Raw genomic sequence first — 15,053 nt, forward strand, 5'->3', positions numbered from 1 at the left:
TTTTCAAAGCAATCATTTTCCAAGGTACATAATGTAGGTATCAAAACAAAAAATGGCTGCAGACCAGCCAACGGCTCACAATCCTAGTTAAGCCACAACCAAATGTTACCATGCAAAAATTGTATATAATAATCATCCACTTTTACTCATAAACATAGATATATTATTTATATGTATAAACACATACTCCCCCTGTCTTTCTCTCTGCTATCCTAACAAAAATACAAAATGTTTTACTTTGAGTCATTCATGGAAAGGTCCCATTAAAAAATGACATATACAAAACATACAGTAATGCATCCCTGAGAAGGCTACAGCCAGGTAGAGATGAATGGAAGATACTGTAGTAGATTCTCTTTATATAAAACTGACCCGTGAACCGTGTTTGGTCCAACTGAGGAATCTAATTCAGTCCAGTAAAGCTGCATGATATGCAAAATGACATCACATTACCATTACAGTGTCAATGTTTTTTGAAAATGTCAGACATTTTCACACCAAACAAACATGTCCCTTTACTTCTGGAGAATATGACTTGTTGGCCTCAGTGTCTCTGTAGCAACAATGCATATTTTACTTTCATGAATAAAAATTGCAGGTTCTCACGTTGCACTTGATCATACAGAGATATCGATTACATTTATTAATTAATTGGGCAGCTTCAGGACTACGATAGATGAATTGTGTTTTGTCCAGCCAAATAATTCACGTTTTGGAAACTCTTTAACATTGAAAGCTTTCATTGATCCAACTGAATGTGTTTCTTTGGTAGTTTTTCTGTCAGAAAATAACCGTGTGTTTGGTGTGTGTCTTGCTTGTTAACAGATGCTAACCATGAGGCAGCAGCGGAGGCCATTGAGAACATGGCAGATGCCGTCACACACGCCAGATTTGTGGGAACAGATCCTGCCAGTGATGAAGTTGTCCTTATGAAAATTATACAGGTACAGTACAGCATGTTAAATAGAAGTTATTACAGTGGTCTACACTCAGTTTTTTTTGTCTCTACACAAGTGAATTAAGTAAATTCGGTAAATTTGACCCAACAACCAGCTACTAGTCCTGGCCACTTATTACTATATTGGTTAAACATGAATAAACTTAATAAATTTACCATAAACTAGTTGAATTTCACTTTCCATGTCCATGTCTATGTATAGGAAATGATGACAATGGGCCCAGTTGAGGACACTTGTGTTGTGCTGTTTCAGGTCCTGAGGAGTCTGCTGCTGACTCCAGTTGGAGCCCATCTGACCAATGAGTCAGTCTGTGAGATCATGCAGTCCTGCTTCAGAATTTGCTTTGAGATGCGTCTAAGTGGTGAGTCACGTCCAACATTTATCAAACACCGATTTGTAACACCACATGATAGGCGTCTCCAGGATTTACTCAGAGCTGCTGTGAAATTATTTTCCATCAGTTACAGTCAGATCAACTCTGGATACAAAATATTTTCGCAGCACTTAATGCATTCTCACATGTTTTTTCTCAACCTTTAACACACTGGTAAGAAACAGGAAAACAATATGATAATACTGTTTGTTTCCACAAGAAGTTCTTATTAATTATCATTACTGCACATTATTCACATACAAGGTTTGGACCTTATTACTTCTTCACACTGCCGAATATACTTAATTCCAACAACCTGAGGCAAGGTACAATCATAAATACCATAATAAGTACAAGAACAGAAAGAAAGGAGTCTCAGTGGATGTGCAAACTAGTTTATTATTCTTTAACAATTTCACTCAAGCTGGAAAAATGATGTATTTGTAAGTGGAAATAATCACTTGGAATGTGTTATGTAGAGGCCGTACTCCATTCAACAAGATCATCTGTATCTTGTTTCTTTTTTTAATTAGGTTGAGCATTGATGCCCATTTCTCTTCTGTGTTTGCAGAACTCCTCAGGAAATCAGCTGAACATACACTGGTTGACATGGTGCAGCTACTGTTCTCCAGGTAAATGAATGAAAGATGTCAGAGGGCAAAACTACAGTGTCTGGAGGGTACAATGTCTGCAGGTGGTTTGTGCTGAATGTGGTTAAACACTACATGGCAGCTCTGACGTGTGCATAACATCTTCAATGCAACAGTTCACTAGTAGAACTGGGTTAAAAAAAATACATTCTTTGATTGGTTGAATAATCCAGTATCAAAGTCCAGGAGTGAGCACACATCAGGACACAATAGAGATCTCCTACTCCCACTCACTCTCCTCTGAATAGATGTTTCTGATCCAGCCGCATTTACTCAACACAAGTCGGAAAATGTATGTGAACTTGTCACCATAGGAACAGTGGTTTTGATAATCTTGACATCGAGCTACAGCTCAACTGTGAACGTGCGCCACACTACAGCCAGTGCGTTGGTACCATAAACAACACTCATTAACTCTTGACCAAAGGTGTTCAGAAATGGCCGTTTGTCCCGCCTCCTTCCACGAGTTTCCTCGAGTTTCCGCATGAGTTTACACGAGTAAGGAAAACACTCAGGAAACCGCCCACTACAACTCGAAGCCACTTAACTCCTGCAAAAATCACTACTCGCTGTCAAAGCTTCCTGGTTTTTCTCAGACGTTCGATTGATGGATGACAGATCCTGATATCATTGGCTGATAAATCGTGAACAACGTGATGCATAAGTCGCTGCCTTATCCAATGTGAAAATTTTGCACAAAGTTTGGGCTACATCGTCTGATAGATGAGTGATTACACTAATTTTAAGACCCATAGTGGGATCAAATTAAATTTTCTTTTCTGAACACCTTTAAATAGAAACAGATCTTTTTTTTTTAACTATATTTTCTTGGATTTTTTGCCTTTTTTTATTTGATAGCACACAGTAGAGATAGACAGGAAAGGGGGAGGCAGAGAGAGGGGGAATGACATGCAGGAAAGGGCTGTCCGACGCGGGATTCGAACCGGGGCCGCCTGCGGTGAGGACTGTAGCCTCTACATGGGGCGGCCGCTTTATCCACTGCGCCACGCACCGCGCAGTAGAAAGGTCTCTGCACCAAGACACAGGCAGACGCAGACGCAGGCGCAGGCGTGATGTGACAAACCTTTCTACTGCATCTAGTGTACTTAATGGCCATTTGTACCTCATACAACCCCACTTCAAAAAAAGCTGAACTGTCCCTTTAATGCAACTATTTTTGAAGCCCTACCATGATGTAAACATTATATTATGTAAGGGATAATGTAGAGTGAGCAGGTTGTTGTAGAGAAATAAACCCTGACACGGTAGATAGAGGTTAGAGAAGGTTCTATCCATCCTGACGGGTTTCAGTCTCTCCTCTCTTTTTACTTGAAGCAGTAGCCTAAAGGAAAGGTAACAACTGTCAGCACCGAACAGAGCAACGTCTCAAGCAATGGTCTGTTAAATAGAAATAACAGAACTTAGAATGCAGTGATTGACCAATCAAAACACAGCATTTAACAGCGCTGTGTAATATATTAATGCACCAGGCTAGAGGTTCAATTTACACTGTTCTCTGATAATCTCATTCATATCAAAGCTAAATTGATATTTTAAAATCATTTGATATTGAATCCATACAAGAAATGATTAGCCATCAGCTGATATTGACCAGCTATGAGTAACAATGAGAGTTGAACCAGCCTCTATCTCTGGTGCTGAGTAGCAAGGATACTAACATTAAATCACTTAATTGCACATATCCCTAATAGACACACACATACACACACGCACACACACTGTCTCCACAAACCTCATCCAGAAGCATCAGAATGCCAGTCACATTCAGTCACAGACAAAGGGATGAGCCAAGAGAGCTTCACACCGTATGATCTGCATATAGATGAAGCTGCGCTCTCTCTCTCTCTCACACACACACGCTCACACTCACACACACATTCAGAGCTAGCATTGCCGGAGAAGCCAGACAGAAACAATCAGGAAAAGAAGATATATATATATATAAAATCTGCTCTGCTCATCTGAATGTGAAGCAGCACACCTGGAGAACAAACAGCTCAGTTACTGTGTGATTCCCCTCCAACACCGTCTGACTCTGGATTTTCCACAAAGTGCCGGGTTATCTTTCCTCCTCTGAAGTCCAGGGTTGGGTTTTGCCAAGCTTGTCACCATTCCCTAACCCCCCCACCCACCCGCCTGTTTGTCTTTATTGGCAGGACTCTTGTCTTGCACCTTGTTATCATGTCCTCTCGCAGGATTTTACTGTCCCAGTATAGAAATGCAGAAGTGCAGCTGCCAGACTCATAAACAGAGACATGAACAGGACACACAAACGTCGTGTGGGCTTTTTTACTACATCTTTCTCATACTGCTCCTACTCACATATGCCCCACATCTAATTTTGCTCATGTTCAACCCCCCGGCCCCCCCTCCACTTGTCCACAGACCCTAAGAATGAGTCTTGCCTTAAACCCCCATCAAAGAATAATGAGCAGCAGCTCTCCTCAGCTCCTCAGAGGGAGTCTTAAATTGCCTGCTGAAAGTATTAGGCATGTTAATCTAGTGGACCCACAGATCATCCAATAATCATGCTCGCAAGACAACACTCTATTAACGCTGAGCTGATGTCAAAAGGGGGCTGCTTGCTCCTTTTTTTTTGTTTGTCTGTGTGTATGTGTGTGTGTGTGTGTGAACAGGGGGTGACATCTCATTTTGCAGCAAAGCTTTAGAGTCCACAGAAACCAGGAGGCATGCAGGGACATTCTTTGTGCCGCGGCCGCGATAACAGCAGCCAGCGCTCCTCATCAAACGCTGGAAAAGGTTTTTATTTGTGGCTCAGGTTGAAAATGTTGAGTTTATGACGGTGATATTGGTTCTTAAGCAGCTTAGGTACATGCTCGGTTCCTTTTGTGCTAATTGTCAACGGCCTCAGCAGCGTGTTGTATTGTTTCCACCTTGTGTGTGTGTGTGTGTGTGTGTGTGTGTGTGTGTGTGTGTGTGTATGTGTCAGGGCAAAATGTGTTAAAGAAGAGACAGCTGTTGTAGCAGGAGTCACCTTTAGACAGATGTTTATGGGTGATTCTTCAATTAGGGGAATTTTTTCTGGCCCCAGGGTGAATTTTTAAGGAAAAATATATATTTTTCAGAAATAAAACATGTTTGTATTTGTTGGGGTTCTGAGAAAAGAACTGTGTATTAATTAGAACATTTGAATATTTTTTTGTATGTTGAAAATACAAATATGCCAGAATTTCTATGTTTTGGATTTGTCCCCAACCCAGACTATTGGAAAAAAGTTAAATTCATCAAAACTTAACTTCATTGTCATATAATAACTTACGAAACAAATGACTGAAATTGACAAAGTTAATAGGAATATATGACTGTCCTCAGTGCATGTGTCTTAACCATCACACCAACTGTTTTAGAGCGATAAAGGTTTTTCAAACTGCTGTTCGACTGGAAGTAGGGGCACAAGGCCAGACATGGCAGAAGCATCAAGACTTATTCATTAGGCGTTATTACTGAACAAGTTACTGTTTGCATATTTTTACTTAAGAAATAAGACATTTTATTGTATTTACATATATTCAGTGTAGATTGTTTTGAGTTATGCTAGCAAGTCTAAAACTTAGCTAACTTTTGCTCCAAAAATTATGCATCATTACCATCAGTCAATTGGCTGATAATCAATGATGTCAAAATTAGGATCAGAGATCTAGATTGTTGAAATAGAAAAAAAAAAATTCAAAAGTGCCCGCAATTAAAGAATCACCTTATATGTTTGGGTCTGAGTTCCACCAAAGCATCAGAACCTGCAAAATAGAGTCACCATAATGTAGTAATGATGATTGACTGGCTACTCTGACAGTTAACATGTTAGTGGGCACTGTGGCAGCTCTGATCCTAAAAGAGTTTCTTTTTTCTTTCATCTAAGTGGTACTTTGAATTATACTCTTCACTTGTCCAGGGATTAGTGTCACAATGACAATACGTTACTCTTTTTTTTTTATTTTAGACAAAAAAGTATACAACTTTTTTTTTTTTTTTTTTTTTAATTTTCATGTATTTACCAGTGATTAATTTCATCATTCTTTTCAATTAACTTAATAGCAATTCTGTTTTAATAGAAGCTCTATGGATGAATCAGCAGTCATCCTTCTGGCATTAGTACATGATAGATGAGCTCTAGTATCTCTGCAGTCAGGGTTGATGGCTGGGAACTGGTGGCCAACTGGCCAAAGTCATGCTGCAGGCTGTATGTCAGCTGGACAGGGCCTGCTGCTAAAATAGATGTCTGTCATGGCAACAGTTACTCACAGTTGCTGTCAGGATGTTGAAATATTAGCAGTCAGTCTCAGACCTTACTATGTGACATGTTGTTGTTTACATTGTTGTTGACATTCAACCAGGAGCTGAGTCAGTTACAAGACTTGAGACTCTGGTTTTTTCAGTTCAGTATCTGGCTGTTGTTACCATGTCACTCTCACCTCTCATCTGACCGACTTCACTCCGTGTGTCCACTTTCCCACAAAGGAATTTTTAAGACACTTGATCTGTCATAAGCAAACATCAAGGAGGCTCACACTGCTTTAACTCTACCATCATTTAGCAGATCAGATCTGCCCCCGCGACCCGGACTCGGATAAGCGGCGGACAATGGATGGAGGGATGGATCAGAATCTGGGCCCAGTTGTTCAAAAGGTTTAATCTGGATCAAAATTATCATTTTTTTTAAATCCCCTGTTTTGCCATCCAGGATCACAGTAATCCGTTTTACCTTTATCCCAGTTGTTCAAAGCAAAGTTGGATTGGATCAGTCTGATTCAGATACAAACTTTTCAAGATTACCAAATCTAGATAATGAGTGCTGTAAATGGGACTGTGTATCACACTGAAGGCTACTAGGTAGGTAAAAAAAAAAGAACAGGCAGAATAGCAGCATAGGGTCAAAGTGTGTTTTTTGAAAATGGGGTGTATATAGTATATTGTTTTCTCCGCTGTTTTTTGTTTGTTGTCTTTTAAACAACCAGACCTTATCTGGTCTTGAATACATTTAAAAAAAGCTAATATACAAACATATTGTGAATATTTTTCCATGTGTTTCAAATTCAAACTTCAAATTCCAAATTTTATATAATTATGCAGTAGTTGGGGAAAAGTTCTTCATTTGTGGAATAATCAAAAGTTAATTGTACATATACTACATGATAAATGTTGTTTATTTGACCAGTTTGAATTCAATTAAAACTACATTTTGTTCCAGAAATCCACCCTGAATCCACCAACCACTACTCAAGTAGTAGTTTTGAACTACACAAAGTGAAGGTTTGATCCAGATTAATACAAGTGATCTAATCCAATCTCAGAATCCCGTTTTCAAGATTTGATCCAATCCATTTTCCAAAATCCCTTACCTTTGAACAACTGGGCCCTGTTTTTTTCAGCCTTTTTACAAACCCTGTGTACTGAGAAGAACTGTAACCACCTGCTCATTTAAGCACAGGACAGCAGAGGCCAGTGAGAACTCTTGATTTCACACATGAAAAATAATAACAGCAAGAACACTAAACTTGACGGAATGGTTGAACGCACCACAGACGACATGAACTTCTGTGTGAGCTCACTATGACCAACAAGACCTGTACAGTACACTGCTTTCCAAACAACAAATCCTGGAACAGCAGTAACATCAAGTGACCTCCAGAAAAAGAGGGTCGCAACATCCGGTTGCCAAGGCCACTGAGTTCATCCTTTTCTACAGCAGGGTTGAGACGGCCAGGTTAGGGGGGGCGCTTAAGAGGCTATATCCTGGAAAAGCAACTGGCCTTACAAGGAAAATGTTAAAGTGGATAATACAATCCTTTATATTCTCTATCAGATCCGTTCTTCCTTCAGGATGAGCCAGGTGGTTATATTAGAATTACGTCCTATGATTTGTCAAGTGCATTTAACACCGTCCAGTCCCACATTCTATCAGACAGGCTCAGAGGGATGAGGGTGGATCCCTACATCATGCTCTGGGTTGTGGATTACGTGACAATGCGATCGCAGTATGTCAGGCTGGGTAACTGTGATAAGCAACACTGGAGCTCCACCAGGGACTGTTCTGGCTCCACCTCTGTTCTCTCTGAATATAGTGGAGTTCAAATTAGTGGTGGGACTCAGTTAAAAAATGTAACTTAAATTAATTAGGAGCTTTGTAATTAATTAATAGCAAAGAAGCAGCATTTTTCAATTCAAATAGATGCATATGTTCTACTACTGAAAGTGGACCACAATTCAGTTTTTTTCGATTTGTCAGACGTGGACTTACTTACTGTCTCTGGAACCTGGTTGAGTGTGGGTTGGCCACACTGCTTGCGCGTCCCAGGACTAACATTAACGTTATCTTAGGCATCTGTGCTCGCTGCTACTGTACATGTTTGGCCCTGAAGTGAAACCGGAGACCAATCAACACCATCATCCATTCATTTGTCGTTTTGCTACTGTATTTGCCGCTTTCCACATGGGGCTTTGTTGTCTGACGGCATCTGGTGCATCGTCAAGGCAAGTGAAAGGAACTTTATCAGGTGCACTGAGAAATATGCAAAAAAAAAACTTATTTTTTCTGTAAATAATTAATCAATCCAAATTAACGCCTTGAATTCCAAGAAGAACTGTCTCCATCTTAACAAAACAAAGACCGTGGATCATCTGCAGTGAAATGCTGCTCCTATGTTATCAGTCAGTGGTGGCCAGTGTGCAGTTTCATACAGCGGTCTGTCTGGGCAGCTGCATGTTTGACCTGAACACTGGCAATAATAAGAACTATCCATTCATAGATACATATCAGATTCTGTTGACCACTCGACAGGCCTCTGAAATGACCAATTACAACCAACCAATTCAAATTTGCAATTGTATTCAAATGTTCAATTCAACTGATAAACATTTCTCTCTTTCTCTCTCTCACTCTGGTAATATTGTGTTTATGGGTGGTAATAAGTAAAGAGCAGAAATCACGGCTCAGTCTTTGTCTTATTAGTCCAGGCAATTTAGCTCATTTTGGACCCCAAAATAGAACTAATTGTCACAGAAGGTTTTTCACCATACATCATTTCTATGAGGTGTCTAGAACAACATACTAAAAGTCCTAAGAAATCCTAGTTGGGGAAATATGTTTAATTTGCATCATTATTTACTCTATAAAGTCTATGGTGCTGACAACAATACTCCCCAATGGGGCTATTTTTTCCCTTTACTCCTATCACAATGAAACTTTACATGATGAAAGTATCCATGAAATGTAACATTTTTTGTATTACAAGTTTCTTTGAAAATGAATTTTAATATGCAAATGAGCCTTACACTAATCAAATATGCCCAAAATACACCCGAATAGGCTTCTTTTTTTCCTTTACTCCTACCACAATGAAACTTTACACAATGAAAGTAGACATTAAAAGTAAAAATTTTTGTATTACAAGTTTCTTGGAAAATGAATTTGAATATGCAAATGAGCAATACACTAATGGAATATGCCCAAAATACACCCGAATAGGCTTATAAACACACTTATAAAACTTACTCACACAATAAAAGTATACATGAAAAGTAACATTTCTGTATTTCAAGTTTCTTGGAAAATTAATTTTAAATATGTAAATGAGCTCAACACTAATTGACTTATGGTCAAGAAGCCATAAAGCCGCAAGCAGCAAAAACAGGGGCAGAATAACTTAGTTCTTAGTCCCGCTCATATGTTGTTGAACATAGTTCAGCATATTTAATATAACATCACACACAGTCGTTGAAATGACTTTGATGAATTCTGACTTTCTTCTGATGTTCTCTGCAAACTGGGAGGAAATTCGTTAGGTAAGGCTTGTTCGCTAATAATAAAAAAAAAGAATTTAGAAAGCAACTGGAGACAAGACTGTGCAATTAATTCTTAAGGTCAATATAGGTCTATAGGCAAGTGACATGTGTGTATGAATAAGTCAAGTGTGGCAAGTGACAGCACTCAGTGCATAGGTTAACTTATTGAATGGACATGAATGTGTTAGTTATTTGGCCCCTGTTGCTGCTTGTGACTTTATGGCTTCTTGACCATAAGTCAATTAGTGTTGAGCTCATTTACATATTTAAAATTAATTTTCCAAGAAACTTGAAATACAGAAATGTTACTTTTCATGTATACTTTTATTGTGTGAAGTGTGATTGTGGTAGGAGTAAAGGAAGAAAATAAGCCTATTCGGGTGTATTTTGGGCATATTCCATTAGTGTATTGCTCATTTGCATATTCAAATTCATTTTCCAAGAAACTTGTAATACAAAATATGTTACTTTTAATGTCTATTTTCATTGTGTAAAGTTTCATTGTGGTAGGAGTAAAGGAAAAAAAGAAGCCGATTCGGGTGTATTTTGGGCATATTTGATTAGTGTGAGGTTCATTTGCATATTCAAATTCATTTTCAAAGAAACTTGTAATACAAAAAAATGTTACATTTCATGGATACTTTCATTGTGTAAAGTTTCATTGTGATAGGAGTAAAGGGAAAAAATAGCCCCATTGGGGTGTATTGTTGTCAGCACCATAGACTTTATACAGTAAATAATGATGCAAATTAAACATATTTCCCCAACTAGGATTTCTTAGGACTTTTAGTATGTTGTTCTAGACACCTCATAGAAATGATGTATGGTGAAAAACCTTCTGTGACAATTAGTCTGTCATAAAACGCTATTTTGCCTGGACTATTATATAATGTTTGCTTATTTTGTATAAAATCTGTTTTTAACCCTGTCTTGTTCTTCCAGATTACCCCAGTTCAAAGAGGAGGCCAAGAATTACGTGGGTGCCAACATGAAGAAGGTAACACCACTGAGATGTTGGATGTGTTTGCTTATTGTTGTTGTGTTTTTTTTACTCTGTTTTTATTGTCTTGATTTTCTCATGGTCAGTGCTACGTTTTAGGATGTTGTCTGAACATTCTTTCTATGGCTGTGAAACACAGTGTTTGATGTAACAGCATCCCATAACTGACTGAGAAATATGAATAACTCCTCATATTGCATTATTCCTGCATATTGTTTCATCAGTGGTACTCTACTTACTTGTTGACATCTTGGGTTAAAATGAGGTTGGATAAACGGTGTACCTCAGCCTGTAGAGGGTGTACCACATGGGCTCAGTCCCAACCGCTTTGACCTGGGTTTGAATCTGACTCACGGCCCATTGCTGCATGTCACCCCTCCTTTCTCTCCCCTGATTGCCAGCCTCTCACTCTGTATGTATCAAATAAAGGCCGGGAAACCCTAAAGAATATCTTAAAGAGGAACTATGCTAGGATTTGTGCCTTAATTAAGCAGCGTTGGAGTAAATGTGATGGTTAAATGACTTGTTACAGGGAGAATGGAGGTTCTCTGCCTTCCCCCTATGGTCCCTTTGGCCCGAAATCAACAAGATTTTCGCCTTTGACCCGGCGTCCCAGCTCTCCCGTAATCTGTCATCTATATACAGTATATATGGTATATAATGTTACCCACCTTAGTAGACATCGCATGGATGTCTTCTCGCCGGCTTCATTGAAAACAAATGCACATGGCCAGGAGGAGGGTTAGCTGTGAGTTTTTACCACAGTGAAAATATTCACTCCGAAACTCTAGGGGGAGCTCCTTAGAGAAAAAAAGCGACTAAAACAGAGAAAAAGTGACCGGACTTGCATAGTTCCCCTTTAAAGAAAAAACTTCCTCATCTGTTCCTCACAATACAACTCTGATCTGATAATATTTCTGCCCTTTTGGTTCCATTTTTCAGTTTTTGTTTTGAGTTGGCCTTCTTTCTTTCTGCTTTTGTTTCTTCTCCTGGATCCTACTGCAGTATTGGTCAGGACTGCTGTGCCTCAGCAGAGTAGCTCAATGTTTTCCTCCTTTTGAGTAAAATGTGTTGGGTGAATAAAAAGAACAATATGGCCAAATCATAGAAGATTAAAAAACAAAAAAACAAAAAAAAGAAGAGCTTCAGGAGACCACTCCCTTTTAAAACGGCATTTTGATAAAAAACAAACAAAAAACATTTTCTTTGAGCAGCATGTCGGTGGCACCATGGTGAATATCAGTGTCCGATCTACCACAGTTTCAAACTGATACAGGTCCTGACCTAAAGCCATCTAGGAACATGTCACAGTATGTGTTACAGCACCACCTACTGGTAACAGGAAATGAGGTTTATCACGTTGACGTACTTGGTGACTGTTTCCATCTCCAACATGGTCAGTCTGAGAAAAAAAACATCTCACTTGGTTACACAGTCTCCAATGAGTGCAAAGGGGCACAGCTCCCCAACATGACAATTGTGAGGACCAATCAGCACTGCTTGCAGCTTTAAAGGGATAGTTCAACATTTTGGCAAATTTGCCTACTGCCATAATCCCTGTAGTCATAGCAGTAGGTTCATTACCTTTAATTGTTGGTGCAAGCTGTTTTTAGATCGGCGGGGCAGAGTCGCGAGCTGCTCAGCTAACGCTAAGGAGGCTAATGGTATTTCTGGCTTTCCCTCATTAAACTCATCAAATGCACAATCCAACAACTCCAAAACGCTCTGGTGGACAAGTTGTGACCTGCACATTCACCACGCTATGAGATAATAATGTAACATTATGAGACAGAGTTGTTTTTGAGGCAAATGCGTAACCGGAACTACATTCCAGACACGGCTGCTGGGGGGAGTGATTTCAGAAGCGCAAGTAGTTCTGAGTATTTGCTTCATGTGTCATAATTATATGTTATTATTTCATAGCGTGGTGAATGTGCAGGTCACAACTTGTCCACCAGAGCGTTTTGGAGTTGCTGGATTGTGTATTTAGTTTGATGAGGGAAACATGGAAATACCATGAGCCTCCGCTGCGTTAGCTGAGCAGCTTGTGTGCGTCTCTACCCCACCAATCTAAAAACAGCTTGCCTCGACAATTAAAGGTAATGAACCTACTCCTAAGACTAGGGATACTGTAATGACAAAAGACGAATTTGCCAAAATGTTAAAATAGACCTTTGGTGATTACATTTTTTTCTTTATGATTATTGCTTTTGTTTCTACAATGGCTCATACTAATTAAAACAAAATCTGTTTCATTATTATACCTCAACTCAGAATGTCCTGGTTTGAATGTCCTACTATGTAGTCATGCTGTGAGGTCTCAGTATTGGGCTAGAAGCTAGTGGTTGCTTTTTGCATGCTACGTCTACCCATCCACTCTGCCTGTCCATTAGCTGGCTGCTTGTTCTCTAGTGGTTAGAGCATATAGTGGCTGTGTCCCCGTCTCCAACCCTGTGCCCTGTGTGTGTCCCACGCCCCTGCCATTATGCATAAACATGTATGCTCGAGTGCCTTATTTGTTGGTGTCACTGCAGACATGTTACCCATCACTAATCACGGGCACCTGCCCCCTCCCCTTCTCTTCTGAGGCTTACAATATCATGTGGAAAAACAAACGAGTACAGGTAAGGAAGATAACTTCAAGTCTTAAGGCTGGAGACTGTCTCCCTCAAATCTGTCCCCTGTCCTTATTTAAGTCCTCACTAACCCCCCACCTCCCCAGTCTGTAAACATGGCTAGAAAAGGGAACTAAATGTGCTGTATAAGAAATAATCATCTGTTAAAGAACCAATCGACATGTGTAGGTGATTCTGGACAGGCTCTATCATGATAAATATGATTGTCAATGCTTGTGAATGCTCGCATTACATTCTTATTACTTAAGTCGTTTTTTTTGTTTTACACCCTCAAGCGTTTGTCTCAGCTTCTGTGTATCATGGCACCACTATGTGTTCTCATCGGTTCTCATCTGAGCATGCTTCAGCAGATTTTATTATATAAAGAATAGATTTTAAAGGGATACGCCAACTTTTTTTTTTTCGTGTCTTGCCTCACTCCCAAGTCCATGACAAGCAGATAGACACCATTCTTTTGGCTGTGCGTGCAGTAACAAGGGAGAGCCCGTATCGCCCGTAATTAGCTTAGCTCAAACGCTGGAAGTGTATAGGTAGTGTTAGCCTGCCTCCACCTAAAGTCATCAGAGAAACTCTTCAGCAACTCTACACAGAAACCAGCGGGCCGATCTTCGTCTCAGAGCTGACAAAACTCTCCGGTAAGGCATCTTGAGCGGTCAAATGCCGGTAACGGGACGAGATCGGTCAAAACGGAGGGTTCAAGCAAAGACGGTTTATTTTGGTTCAAGCTAGCTACATCAAGGGTAGGTTAAAAGCACAAATTCTATCGTCATGATTTTCTGTATGTAAAGGGCAATGGGTGTTTTATTTTGTGAAAGTAACCGGAAGTGCGTGGGTCACAACGGCTAGCTTGAGTAGCGCTGAATTCGTCCGAACAAAATTGTAAACAGCTGGTATTTAGACAAATTAACGACACACTGCTGATCTAAACGGCTACTTTCTCGCCTAAAAATGTTTGAAATGTCGATAAAGTGATATATTTACAGAGTTTAGAGCTAAAATGAAATCAGCTTCTGACTGCTGATTTCGGCTCGGGTAGGAGGCAGGCTAACACTACCTATGCACTTCCAGCGTTTGAGCTAAGCTAATTGCGGGTGATACGGCTCTATCTCCCTTGTTACTGCACGCACAGTCGAAAGGATGGTGTCTATCTGCTTGTCATGGACTCGGGAGTGAGGCAAGACACGAAAAAAAATGTTTGCGTATCCCTTTAAAGATGAATCAACATGAGTACTCACACTGAAACAGCCTTTAAAAACAATGGCATACGGTATATGCCATGTTATTTTCAGTTCATTTTTCTTATTAAATTATGTTAGTTCACAGCTGAAGCTGTTACAAGCTGCTACTTTTGCACCCTACTTGGTATCTCCTCAAAAGTGCCAGAAAACACTGAAAGGTTTTATGTTTTATCAACCCTTTTTTGTCCCACCTCTATAAAATGATTAGGACAAGGACATATTTGTTTTTACTCTGTTGTTGTTTCTATCCAGCTATTTTGGTACGACTGTATCTAACTATAGTTTTGCCAAAGCATGTGGTGCGAGGTTAGCAGTGCAGCTGTTTACCCTGGATTTCAAATAACACTATGCTGCTATAAAGATGTCTGACTGATGA

The 15,053-nt window shown here is 39.7% G+C and overlaps 2 protein-coding genes across 2 annotated transcripts in view; one reads left to right on the forward strand and one right to left on the reverse strand.

Annotated features, from left to right (window-relative positions):
• LOC146973858 (core histone macro-H2A.2-like) overlaps positions 1-15,053 on the reverse strand; it is a 248,522-nt gene that overhangs the window by 152,907 nt on the left and 80,562 nt on the right. The gene's annotated exons all lie outside the window — the stretch shown is intronic.
• The window catches only part of gbf1 (golgi brefeldin A resistant guanine nucleotide exchange factor 1), a 126,459-nt gene that overhangs the window by 49,090 nt on the left and 62,316 nt on the right, over positions 1-15,053 (forward strand). Inside the window, 4 exon segments of the mRNA XM_085800839.1 lie at positions 826-944; positions 1,212-1,320; positions 1,904-1,964; positions 10,746-10,800. Of these exon segments, the coding sequence (XP_085656965.1) occupies positions 826-944; positions 1,212-1,320; positions 1,904-1,964; positions 10,746-10,800 (344 nt within the window).

The sequence above is a fragment of the Trachurus japonicus genome, chromosome 15 (assembly GCF_045865225.1).
Source record: "Trachurus japonicus isolate A0001 chromosome 15, Traja_1.0".
NCBI lineage: Eukaryota > Metazoa > Chordata > Actinopteri > Carangiformes > Carangidae > Trachurus > Trachurus japonicus.